Raw genomic sequence first — 12,296 nt, forward strand, 5'->3', positions numbered from 1 at the left:
CTGTTTGAGTTTACAATTCATTGTTTACTATTTTCGTTGTCTTCTGAAAGCTACTGAATTGTGTTTCTTATCAATTTGATGTATTTACTATATCAACTTTACTTGAAATTTTGAACCAATCAAAGTTAATATGTTTTATTTTAATTTTCTTTTATAATAGGGAATATATCCTTTTTTTTCAAGGCGCACCCTCCTAATTACTAAGACAATGAGAGCAGGATTCCAAAAATTTGCCCTTGAAATTACACAAAGAGTTGATGTATAATTGCCCCTGCTGTGGAATATACTGCTTGTGCAAAACCCTTGTTGCTAAATGCTAGTCCCTCTGAAAGCCTGAAACTAGTTATATAGTCGAAAACACTGCTAATCTTTTTCAGCCAGAATAACATTATTTCCCAGAAAAGACACCAACGAAAATAAGTTGACAGCATGAAAATAGCAGGAGACATCAACATCCAAACACTTCTTTTACTTCTCCTAATTGTAAAATATACAAGAATTTAGTACAGATAGAAGCCAACAGAGAGTCTCAGTTATCAAAACAAGGTATTCTACATTCTGGGTTCAGATCAGGCATTACGCTTGGGCAGTACCAGAACCCACACAAAGAAATACCAGTAACCATCTCATTTTTCCCACTGAGTGCACTTTCTCACTTTTTACGAAAACAATCAGCCCTGAAAAAGTACCTCTTCATCTTGCAAAATCACTGCTAGGAGTGAGTACTTCACACGAAGCGATATTTTACCCTTGTCAACTACAAGCCTGGCACCCGAGACAACCCAGTACCCGGGTGGGTCCTGTGGCCCTCTTGTCATTTCTGTTGTGTCGACGAACCTCAGAAGTTTAAGGGTTGGTGCAGGCATTGGAGGGCCATCAGGATATAACGCGGAGTTGATGTTAATATCAGATGGCTTAGGAGGAGGTTTCTGTCCAGTGCTGAAATGACTGCTGATTATAGTTGATATAATTCCTGACTTTTGAGCAAGGGCAGGAGAACCATCCCACTCCGGTCTCTTCACTACTGTTGCACCAGTAACTTTGGAAAACTGTAGGCGTAGAAATAGGACGTTTCTCATACCAGATTCCTTAACTTCAAATTGTGCTCCACTGACTATGGAGAGATCATCATCAGACTCGACGGGGGCAGTGCATACGTGTGAGAAACCCTTCCATTGGACCTTCTCATAATACCTACGGTCATAAGAGTTATTATTGTTTCCAGCCAACTCACTATGAAGTTGAAAGCTTTTCGGCAATGAGGACAGGTGCTGCAAATGGATTGCTAAGCAGTTACTTCTCTTTCCTTCCAAATACAGCCGCATGCCAGTTACTGGTTTATTTCCCGCATCAACCTGTTCAATTTAGTTTCAGCCACATTATTCATTAACTATTCATAATTAGCTTCTTGCCGGTTAACAGTTACCAAAAAACAAAATAAAAGAAGAAACAAACAGAAGAAAAAAATGATGGTAAAGAATGAGGAATGAGCAATTTAGATGAATCCGACTGTAGAATATGGAGGATTAAATCTGCATCAAATTCAAAGATGAGGTAAAATCATGACCATGTTTCAATTTACAGTCAGTAACTTTTCTGGGGTAACATATACACTTTGACCCCCAGAAGTTCCAACGATGGCCCTTGTAACATATCAAGAGTCTCATTACTCCTCTGGGCTTAACAGTCAATCTGGAAACATTAGTGTCAGCTTGGATATGGAATATCCCTAATTAATGCTGACCAATTCCTTTAGCACGCTTCACAACTTGATCCTATTATGATAAAAGCTGCCCTCGACTGAATAGCGCGAAGAATAAACCCTAAGTCACATAATCCCAATCTATTACTCCCATCACTTTACCCTTCTTCTCTCTCAAATTCCCCATCCTTTTTTGATCTTTTTTTCTTTCATTGACATTTCATCTCCTAACATCACCTAAACCGATTTGTTTACTGAAGAATCAGAGCATATGACAATAAGAATGAAGATAATACACTCCAATCTAAGCATCCAGTCTGAGTTGTTGGAGTCCATGAGGTTCCATTAGAGCAGGTTTCCAACATCTGCAACTTATACAAGAAAATTTACCAGGTGATAACTTAAACGACAACATGAAGGACATAAGCAGGGTGAATCTGGAGCCTTTGACATTTTTCTTTTAATAGTTTAAATTAAAATAGTAAATATCAATAAGAACTTTGTATATAAAATTGAGCTAAGCACAAGATTGGTGGAAGTGTTTGACAAAAAGGCTCCCTGCTACTCTGGAAGCATAAATAAGAGAAAAGAATGGTAAATTGATTATAATTGGCAAGTTTAGTGACAAACAGCTGCCTCTGCCAGTCCTCCACGATGTAGCAAACGGAGCAGGAAACAGCTCCCTAATAGCAGAGGGGTAAATGAATGTTGTCATATCGGCCTGTAAATATGAATTTACCCTATACAAACCCAAATAAACTCATTCGTACCTTGGCCCAAACACTACCTAATGGACAGAAGGCAATATCTTATTCGGAACTCAACAAAATTAAATGAATCTAGATACATGGGGTCTAATATCCTGAAATACTCATCAACTTGATTTAATATCATTGAATTTGTTAAACTTCTCGCAAATGAATACACTAAATTGCCTAATACCTTAACCTCTTCCCTCCCAGCCCCCCAAGAAACAAAAGAAAATAAATAAATGAATAATAAAAAAAAACAAAGTATCTCTTTTTCTTCTCTCCTCCACATGATCTGACAAAAAAATTCATTACTTATTGTAATAAACTTCAATGATTTCATTCTAAATTTGAGGAATATCTATTTATTGGGTCAATTCCAGAAAAGAATGGCCAGATGCATCGCCTTTACACAACTAGCTCATCTCTGTTCTTAAATTTTATATAATCCTATCAGTAAATGTTTCTTTTATGTCTTTCTGTATAAAATAATAATTCTTTGACAAGATTTGCAAGATTCTCCATCTTTGTTTTCTGTGATGGCACCTCTAAATTAAATTTCCCTTCATAAAGTGTAATAACTTTATCAGTTTTGAAGTATCCTTATAGTGATAAAAATCAATTTACCCCTATAGGAGAGCAAAGTGTATTTACCCCTCTTTCTTTTAAAGAATGCTATATTCTGAGCACACATTAAAAAAAATAGATCAGTTACATTGTGGCTCAAACATAAAAAATGTCTAGTACCCAGACAGAAATCAATAGCAATTCAAATTTCTAGCACCACTAGCAATTCTGAGTGGTTAAGGTATGATCGTGCTAAAAGATTTCTCTCTTTTCTTGTTCATAATTTGTTTTCTTATAATGAAATGAAACAGGTATCTTTCCTTTTTTTTTATTAGTGGTTCAATAATTATATTATTGAAATATTCGATATGGCTTTCCACACTTTCGGATTATTACTTTAGCTTAAATTCATACTCTTCCTGCTATGGGCTCAGGATTTTGGCCCTTTCCCTGTGCAACTTTGCACAAGAAACAACATCCAGTTTATATGCAGAACATGGCCCCAAAACTTAGGAAAGTTAAATTATAAGCTCGTCATGTTGACCCTATTTGAATAGCATCTTATTCACTGATGGATTCACTTGTTAGAAGAGAAGTGGAATTATTTTCATACATAATGGCAGGCAAAATCAGAAGATTGAACTTAAACACAAAAATTGAAATTGGCACAGTTTACCTCGTTAGTATTAACGTACAGCTTGGGACCCATCAAACTGAACTGCAAAGATGCAACTCCTTGCTGCTTTCTTTCGGGACCCAGGGGAACATCACCAAATACAGGTGCCCATTGCCTTGGAAGTTGGAACTCCAAAAATTGATGAAGTTCTTCTATAGGTGGCTTATCTGCAAGCAGCAAGTAAAGGTTTAACACTAAAGAGAATAACATTGTGCATTCATAAGAATACTACAGTGATAATTATGCTAACATCTCAGTGATGAAAGTAAGATTGCTAAAATCTGTTAATGTTACCGCTCCAATGCTTAGGACTCAAAAGTCAGGAGTTTGAAATAGACGAAGCTCACTAACTTGAAGCGAAGAACATAGATTTTAATCAACTGCAATGATACTTAATGCTTACAACGCAAATATAGATTAATGGCGTGACCCAAGAATCCGCTCCCATCAACTCCATTCAAGAGTGACGAAATCGGAATAAAAGACATTGAGATCACTTCAGGCTCAAGCTGCACAGTCTGACACCAGTTAGTATGAGTCATATTTCTACTGCTGCTTCCACCTATCCTCCTCCAGAAGAAAGTAACTTCCTGGAATTTCCATTATCAATATGCATAAAGCTTCCAAGTTAATGTGAGTCCAGAAAACCAATAATAGGTAACTAAGAAAACATAGAAAGACAGTAGTTGATAATGTTACAGTATCAAATGCATTATAAAGCTTATATGTGTATGCCCCAATTCAGGACTGCTTTGTCAAAACCAAAATTGGTGGATGCTAGTTTATCATTTGCCTATGAGACAACTTATTTTGCAAAATTATTACCTCTTGGTTAGAGTGAAAACTTGGTGTACTGGGATCCAAGAATGCAGATCTTCTTTCATTACTCTCATACTGGAAATGAATAGAGCAAAGGTATTAGAGTATGGAAATTCTGTCATGTTTCAGAATTTCTAAGATCAAATGAAATATAGGGAATAGAAGTGCCAAAATAACTTGGATCATCTGTATTGTTGATATAGTAACTGAGAGCACAATGAGATTTCAATCAAACAACAATTTCCCATAATCTGATTTAATCAGAATGGTACAGCCGAACAAAAACCATTTTACTGGTCACATATTACAATTGAGGTGAAATTCCATTGCAGAAAAAATATCCAATCTCATTCCAAAATATAATTTCACAATATATTTTTTTGAAGAAAACAGCTGAAGGGTTGTTAAGCAAGTGAGACTAGCTCACATGAGAAATAAGGTCAATCAACTAAACAAGTTATTTCAAAAGCAAACTGAGAGTGTTATTAAGCAAACATTCACTAAGGCAGTTGACTGGATTATCTTTGGCTCAGTTCAGGTAACATTCATCTTAAACACTATACAATTTGTAGGCTTTTGACTAGCTTTCCTTCGGCTTCAAGGCAAAAGTTATTCCCATAGTCCTACTTATGTCTCACTCTTCCTTTGGCAAACACTATATCTAGCTTAACTTGCACCACATTTTGTAGACACATATCTATAAGGTAGATTACAGTTGAATTCCTATTCTGACAGGATTCAAATAGATACTGAAAAACCATGGAGTGTCCATATTGTAGATGGTGCTTTGATTATTCTCATATTCTTTTGGTCATTGCATATTTTACACTACTTCTGAGAGCTTCCAGGATGCTCGTACTACCGTTCTTACAAGATGGCACATCATGAGCTCGTAGTCTCTCCGTCACAGCTTGGCAAACTATGGTTGGTCTTAATATGCAGGAGCAAGTTAAAAACCTTGAATTGCTTTTTCCAGTGAAGCACTTGAACTCTGCCTAAATAGTATGCTTACGTTTACATAAACACACAGCCAGATAAATACTTTTTCACCATTTGACAATTATTCATCCCAATGCATAAGCCTTTAATGTAAATAGTAAAGGCATCGTGCAAAGAGAAAAGAAAGTATGGTCTATGGAGTAGATTCAACAACCAAATAAAACAAACACTGGTAAACACATGATGAAGAAATGTGAATCCAAGGAAACAAACCATTTCGCTGCCATAAGCTTTCTCAGGAAGCATGCTAGATTGTCCACTGGCATCACTAAACCTCTTGTCTGCCACATCCTTCAATCTTTTCTGCACCTCAATGGACTGGAGAGGCGATGAATACTGCTGCTTTACATATATAACGTCCTTTCCTCCCATCTTCACACCAACAATGACATGGGTACCATATTTCTCAATGAACCTGCAAATGAAATTTTAAAAGGAATTAAGCAATTAAATTCTCCAACAGAAATATCAAGCAGAATCGTAAGTTTACATCATTCATCCAATCCCTTTATGATTAGTTAGTTTCCTACATTTCAGATTAGCAAACAGTTATTTTCCCAGCAATAAGTAATACAGCCTTAATAGGGCAACAGACAATAAACATGAATGATCAGACATATGATAATCAGTAAGGATCTCCTAAATTGGCCAAGGCAGTGAGAAAATTCACATTGTGACCAAAATGAACACTATCCTCTATTCAAATGGCATCACAACCCCCTATTGCATTTACAGTTAATACACAACCAAGGGTGCCAAATGGTTGTCTCACACTAAATTAGCTCCTTACATCAGTCCCCTTTGTTTGGAAGTTACACTTGCAAGCAGCTCAAAGAAGATGAAATGTAAGTTATATCCTGCGGCAATAACGATTGCAGATATTCTTTGAAACGCTTATAGCTTAAAGCCTGAAGCTAGGATCACACTGTCTGTTGGAGTAACCAAATATTCATTAAAGAAAAGTGTAAACTTTTAGTTTGTTGGTTACGAAGGTCCTCAGATTCCCCTGTGTAGAAGGTCATTGGGTATAGGACACAGATGAAGTATCCCAAGTTAGCATTTAAAACTCCAACACAGAAACAACTAAGGGATTACAAACTGAGAGCAATTAGGTAGGCGAGTCTCAGGCAAGGAAGAGAAAACAAAGTGATTCCACATCTAGGCTGAAAGTATGCACGTGCAAGGAGAAGGAAATAATGTTTTCTGCTCACCTTGCTAATGCAGCCGGATCCCATGAAGATGGCACTGCTTGTTTGATATGATCTCGTAGCATTACTTGGGATTTTTCTAATGCAATGCTGTACAGGCTGATGAAGACCCCATCAAAGGCGAGGGACTTTGTGAAGGCAGCATCTTTCTGCCAACAACCCGTAAATTCAAATGCTGCATTGAAGTGGCCTGTGGGAATTTTACCTGAAAGTGATAATTCCTGGTTGAACTGTTCCGACATCTAGAAAGTGAAAAAGAATTATCACCATTTGACTCTGAAGCAGCCTAAAAAGTTTAAGAATCCAGCAATTTCTCAAAAGTAATCTTCCAATTCATAACCCCACCACGGACACATTTCAATATCCACTCAAACAACCTAAACTGGTATCACTGCATATCCCAGTCTAAACATAAACCAAATTTTCATAATCCCACCACTGAAAATGAAAATTTCACCAGTAAATCAGACAAAGCATCAACTTTTCATTCCTACAAGAACAACATAAGCTTATAAATCAAACATCCCAAAAAGTTCACAAAAAATTATCCAATATTTTCTTAGCATTTGACTTAATTACAATCAAAGAGTACCTGCTGGAACGATAGAATGTCAGAGCTAAAGCGCATGCGCTCCCCCTTATCACAATTAATAGACTTGGGCACATTCTGGACCAAAATTCCTCCAGGGACGGCGATATCCCGGACCTGATCAACGTCCATGGAGATCAACCTGGACCCATCTTTCGAACCTTGCTGCTTTTTGCAGTACTTCAAGCGCAAGTCAAGCGTCAAATCGTAGCCCAACCCAATGCACTGCACCGCCTCCTCCGCCGCCGCCCTCAGCCTCAGTGCTATCTCTTTCTTACTACTACCACCACCATTATTCGCCATAACAAACTCCACAAAAGCCGAAAAAACAAGGCGTTTTTCTTGAATGAACCGATCACACTCAAAATAATTCTTGAAACCGCTCAAAAGGAAGCAAAACCATGGCAAACCAGCAAGAAAATTCAATCAGGTCAGCGATCCCTTTTCACCAGATATTCATGGTGGGCTTGGAAGGAAAGTGAAGACGAATTGGGTTTTGAAGTTGAAGAAGGTAGACTAGTCAAGAATCGGATTTTCACTGATTGTTTATTTGCTGGCAAATTCACTGTATTTGAGATTTTTGGAATTTTCTATGTGTGTTAGGTGGTGGGATATTTTGGAATCGTGATTATTTTCAAGCAGTAATTTTTTCCTTTTGTTTCTCATTTTTGGATTAATTCTTGAAGCAATAATTAAGTGGGGGAAGACTGGCAGAAAGGTAAGGAGTATGAATGGCGGGAAGTCAAAGAGCTGCCGCCGCCGCCGTCTGCTTCCTGGAAGGAGGAAACTGACCTGAGTAGACCCCGCTACCCACCCATCATCACCCAACTAAATTATTAATAAGGGGGAGGAGAAAATGAAAACCAAAAAACAAAAAATCATTTCTTGAAATTAATTTCGTCTATTCTTTTTGGCATTTAGTGCATAAATTACCACCTACATTTTATTTTATTTTATATATTAAATCATTCTTACATATATATATATATAATAAATAATTTTTTTCATTCTACTAGACAAAAAAAATTAATGCAAGAATGTTATTAATTGCCGTTTATGAGTGTGGAGAATTTTTTTTTATATTAATACAAACATTGTTAATTGGTATATTAGTACGTTCAACTAAAATATTAATTTAATATATAAATATTTCTAAATCAATCAATGTATTTCACAATAAATAAAACACTACTATTAAAAATAAATTATCAATTTATATTCATGACATTCGAACTCGCAACTTCTTAATTATTTACCGGCATTTTTCTTTTATAAAATAAATAAATTGAGCAAAAAAAACAACTTCTAGTAAATAAATAAATAAATATTTTAAAAAACAAAAAGCATCGAAGAGTATCTCTAAAGTAATAATATAACTAGTATTCATACTATACTCGATGCGTATGTATGATGTAAATTCTTGTTATATTTATTATATTTATTTAATTAAATAGAACAAAGTTGAAGTGTAAACACTACATAGTCAATGTCAACAATCTTGTATTTTTTTTAAAAAAAAAAAGAAAAAAATGTTAACAATTTTAGTTGTCTCTTTCAAAATCACAACATGGTCAATGCAAAGACTTGTTAGGATTGGTGGTATAGCATTAATCTAATTTTCAGTTTCCATATATTTTATTAAATATTTTTGGAGCTTGTAGATTGTAAATTTTACTTTAAGAATAAGCTCTTGAAGTATTTTTAATTAAATAAAAGGTATATTACAATAATCTTTTTAAAAATTTATCGTGATTATAAGTACTTCCTCGTTATTTAAAAAATTATAAAATACTCTCGTTGTTTGCAAAGTTACAAATACCCTTCTTAAATCAATGAACATCTAACAAATACCACCCTATAATAGACTATCACGAGAGGATATTTATCATACAATTATTAATTTTAATTAAGTATTTATAATTTTTTAAATAATAATAAAAAATTATAATTATGACAAACCTCTCCAAGCAAGATAGAGAAGCCTACAGTGACTCTGAGGAAGCTTGTTGCACTCATTAAAAATTGTGTCTGCATCTGATAAAAAAGGATGCAATTTTAATCAACAAGGAGGGGAAGAATGATAATTTCAGACATGGGCCTCGATCTTTGGGCTTCTCACTGGGGCCTTGGGCTTTCTATAACAACCCAACCCCAAAAAAGTCTGGCGCAGCGCTGATTATGGTCGATTCTAAGGTGTTTCTAAGTCTTTAATTGGGTTATTGAGTTGGATCCATGTTAAACCCAGGCCTGACCCTGGCGATGGACCAGTTGAGGTCAGTATAAGCCCAATTGGGCCTGTCTTATTTTTATATTTTTATGAAATTGAGGTATCTCTAATAAATTAAATCAAATAAAAATTTATAATTAAGAAGAAGAGTAATTAATAAAATAAACTTAAACAATAATTTGAATGAAAATAAACAATAAGTATTAATAAATCAATATACTAAAAATTTAGACATAAAACAATAAAAACAAAGAAATTTAGAATTTTAAAAATTTTAAAAACCTACTAATATAATCAACTTAAAATAATAAAATAAAAATTACGTGATATTTAAGAAAAGAAGGCTAGTAGAGTTAACCCACCTGATCCAAGACCAAACGATTTTGAGCCACCAGACAAGACTGATAACAAATATTGATACTTGAGATTGGTCGTGGTCCCGAACCAACCCAATCCTCGAATCAGGGCCTTACCAACTCAATTTTTTTAATGGGCCAATCCAGTTTCGGGACAGCTCGACTATTGTGCATCTTGAATTATATTATTTTCTAGCAGTTGTAAAAATATTGTTATAAATAAAATCCTACGAAAATTTCCAATTTTCTTACTTAGATCCGGATCTCTAAAATTTCAATGCTGAAATTCAAGTTTGAATTTCAAATATTTGAATTCGAAATTCAAAAGAAATTAAATATTTTGGGCCACTCAAGATTTGAAAATAATTAAATTAGACAGAAGGGCTTGAGTGGGTCCAGAAGCATGGGGAAAAATACTTATATTGTTAAGAGAGGAGATCAATAATTTATTATTTATACAGTTTTGCATTAAATAAGAGATCCACTGTCATTTAATACTTTAAAAGTTTATGATTTCAAATTCATATTGGAATGGGGAAAACATTTAATTGTTGCATCTACAATCCTCAATAATTGGTCACATGTTATTGTAATTTAATAGCAAAGTTATGTTACCTGCTATGAAGGTTCCAATCATTGGTAAGACGTCTGATACAATGAAACGTACTTCCAATTTGTGTCTTTTTTTTTTTTTTTTAATGTGGTTGCGATTTGGTTTTTTTGGTATTAATAGATCAGTTATAATATACTCTAATCAACGCATATGGTGTATGCGCAATTTTCTTGTGATGGGTTTACAAGAACGGTATTACTTTTTTTACTATATCGATAATTACCCTAATTAAATTAATTTTTTTTTAATGAAATGTAATGAGTTAGTTTATATATTTTATTTTATTTATAATATTTTTTAAAGTATGAAAGAAAGGCTTCTTTCCAATTATAAATGACGATTTGTGATGCAGTGAAGCTTTTTTTTTTTTTTAATTGTGTCGACAATACTCAATACTTCTAAGTTATTTTTTTTATGCAATGTTATGTGTTGGTTATTTGGTTTGCATATTTCGTTCTTATTCATAATATATTTTAAAATGTAAAATATTATTTATTGTGATTGCAGGGATTACATGCCATAAATAAAATAAGGGATAATTATACCATTTTCCGCTAAGTTTTGATATAATTATACATAGACCCCTTATGGTTTTGAAAGTTACATCTAGCATGTAAGGGCATTTGTTTTTGTCTAACAAATAGATCATTCCATTATTCATTGAATTTATTGATATTAGCAAAAAGAATTGAACGAAAATTCATATTTACACCCGATTGACTTAATACTAACTTATTGCATGTAAAACAGTTCTTTTTTTCAGTCAAACTACCCTTATAAGAGGTAAGGATATACCTCCCTTTATGCATTAACGTGTGAAGATATATGAGGGTAGTTTGGTGAACAAGGATTTTCATTCAATATTTTTGTCAATACCGACAAGTTCAGTGAATTTTAACTAATGGTAAGATTTATTTGTTAGATAAAAACACGCGTCATGAATATTAAAAATAAAAATTTTCAAATAACAAAAAATTTATATATAATTACATCACATCTTAAAAGAAGATGGTGTAATTATTCCAATAAATAAAGATGATTACTCGAAAATGAAGGATCTGGCCTCGCGTTTTCACAACAAACACTTTCTAATTTTCTACACTTGTGTTTTCAAGAGTGCTTCCTAAGGAAAATCCTCTTCAATTTTCTTTCCCCAAAAAAGCTTTTGTTTCTAACACGCTTTTAATATATTCTTTGCCAGTTTTTTTTTATTATTATTATAAATTAATCTTTTTTTTTATCTCGTATTATACTTCATATATATATTATGTGTAGAAATTTTTATCATGTGTATATATTTTTTAAAAAACAATACCTTATATATGTAGAAATTATATGTGAAGTGCAACATTAATAACAGGGGTAACTATATTTACATACCCTTGACTTATACTAAAAGAATTATAATATTTAATTACGATGAATAGCAATGATTAATAACAAATAGTTATTAACCACAACCACACAATGCAACGATTCCTGGCCGTTGTTTTTTTTGCGATGGTGGTTAAAACATTTGCCGTGGCTCTTAGCCATGACAAATAATCTTTTCAAAGTAGAAAAACTAGTTTTTATATCGATTTTATTTAACTATAGTTAATAGTAGTCATTGACTATGATTTTTACCGTAGCTACTAATATTGTAGCTAATAGTAATATTTTTTCTAGTGTTATGATTTATTTACACAAATCGTTTGTCTTTTGCATAATTATAGAAACTACCTTAATAACCAAAAAGTAGGGGTAGTTTGTGTAATGATATTGATTTTTTTTTTGTGGGGGGGGGGGGGG

The 12,296-nt window shown here is 33.8% G+C and overlaps 1 protein-coding gene across 1 annotated transcript; it reads right to left on the minus strand.

Moving 5' to 3' along the window:
- Positions 437 to 8,105, minus strand: LOC105178027 (MACPF domain-containing protein At4g24290). The gene is made up of 7 exons (XM_011101363.2): positions 7,313 to 8,105; positions 6,724 to 6,962; positions 5,726 to 5,927; positions 4,520 to 4,588; positions 4,098 to 4,284; positions 3,695 to 3,861; positions 437 to 1,355 (listed from the first exon to the last, which is right to left on the minus strand). Exons 1-7 carry the CDS (start codon positions 7,610 to 7,612, stop codon positions 672 to 674), a joined length of 1,848 nt encoding a protein of 615 aa, XP_011099665.1. The 5' UTR covers positions 7,613 to 8,105; the 3' UTR covers positions 437 to 671.

This window comes from Sesamum indicum, linkage group LG15, assembly GCF_000512975.1.
Source record: "Sesamum indicum cultivar Zhongzhi No. 13 linkage group LG15, S_indicum_v1.0, whole genome shotgun sequence".
NCBI classification, from domain to species: Eukaryota; Viridiplantae; Streptophyta; class Magnoliopsida; order Lamiales; family Pedaliaceae; genus Sesamum; species Sesamum indicum.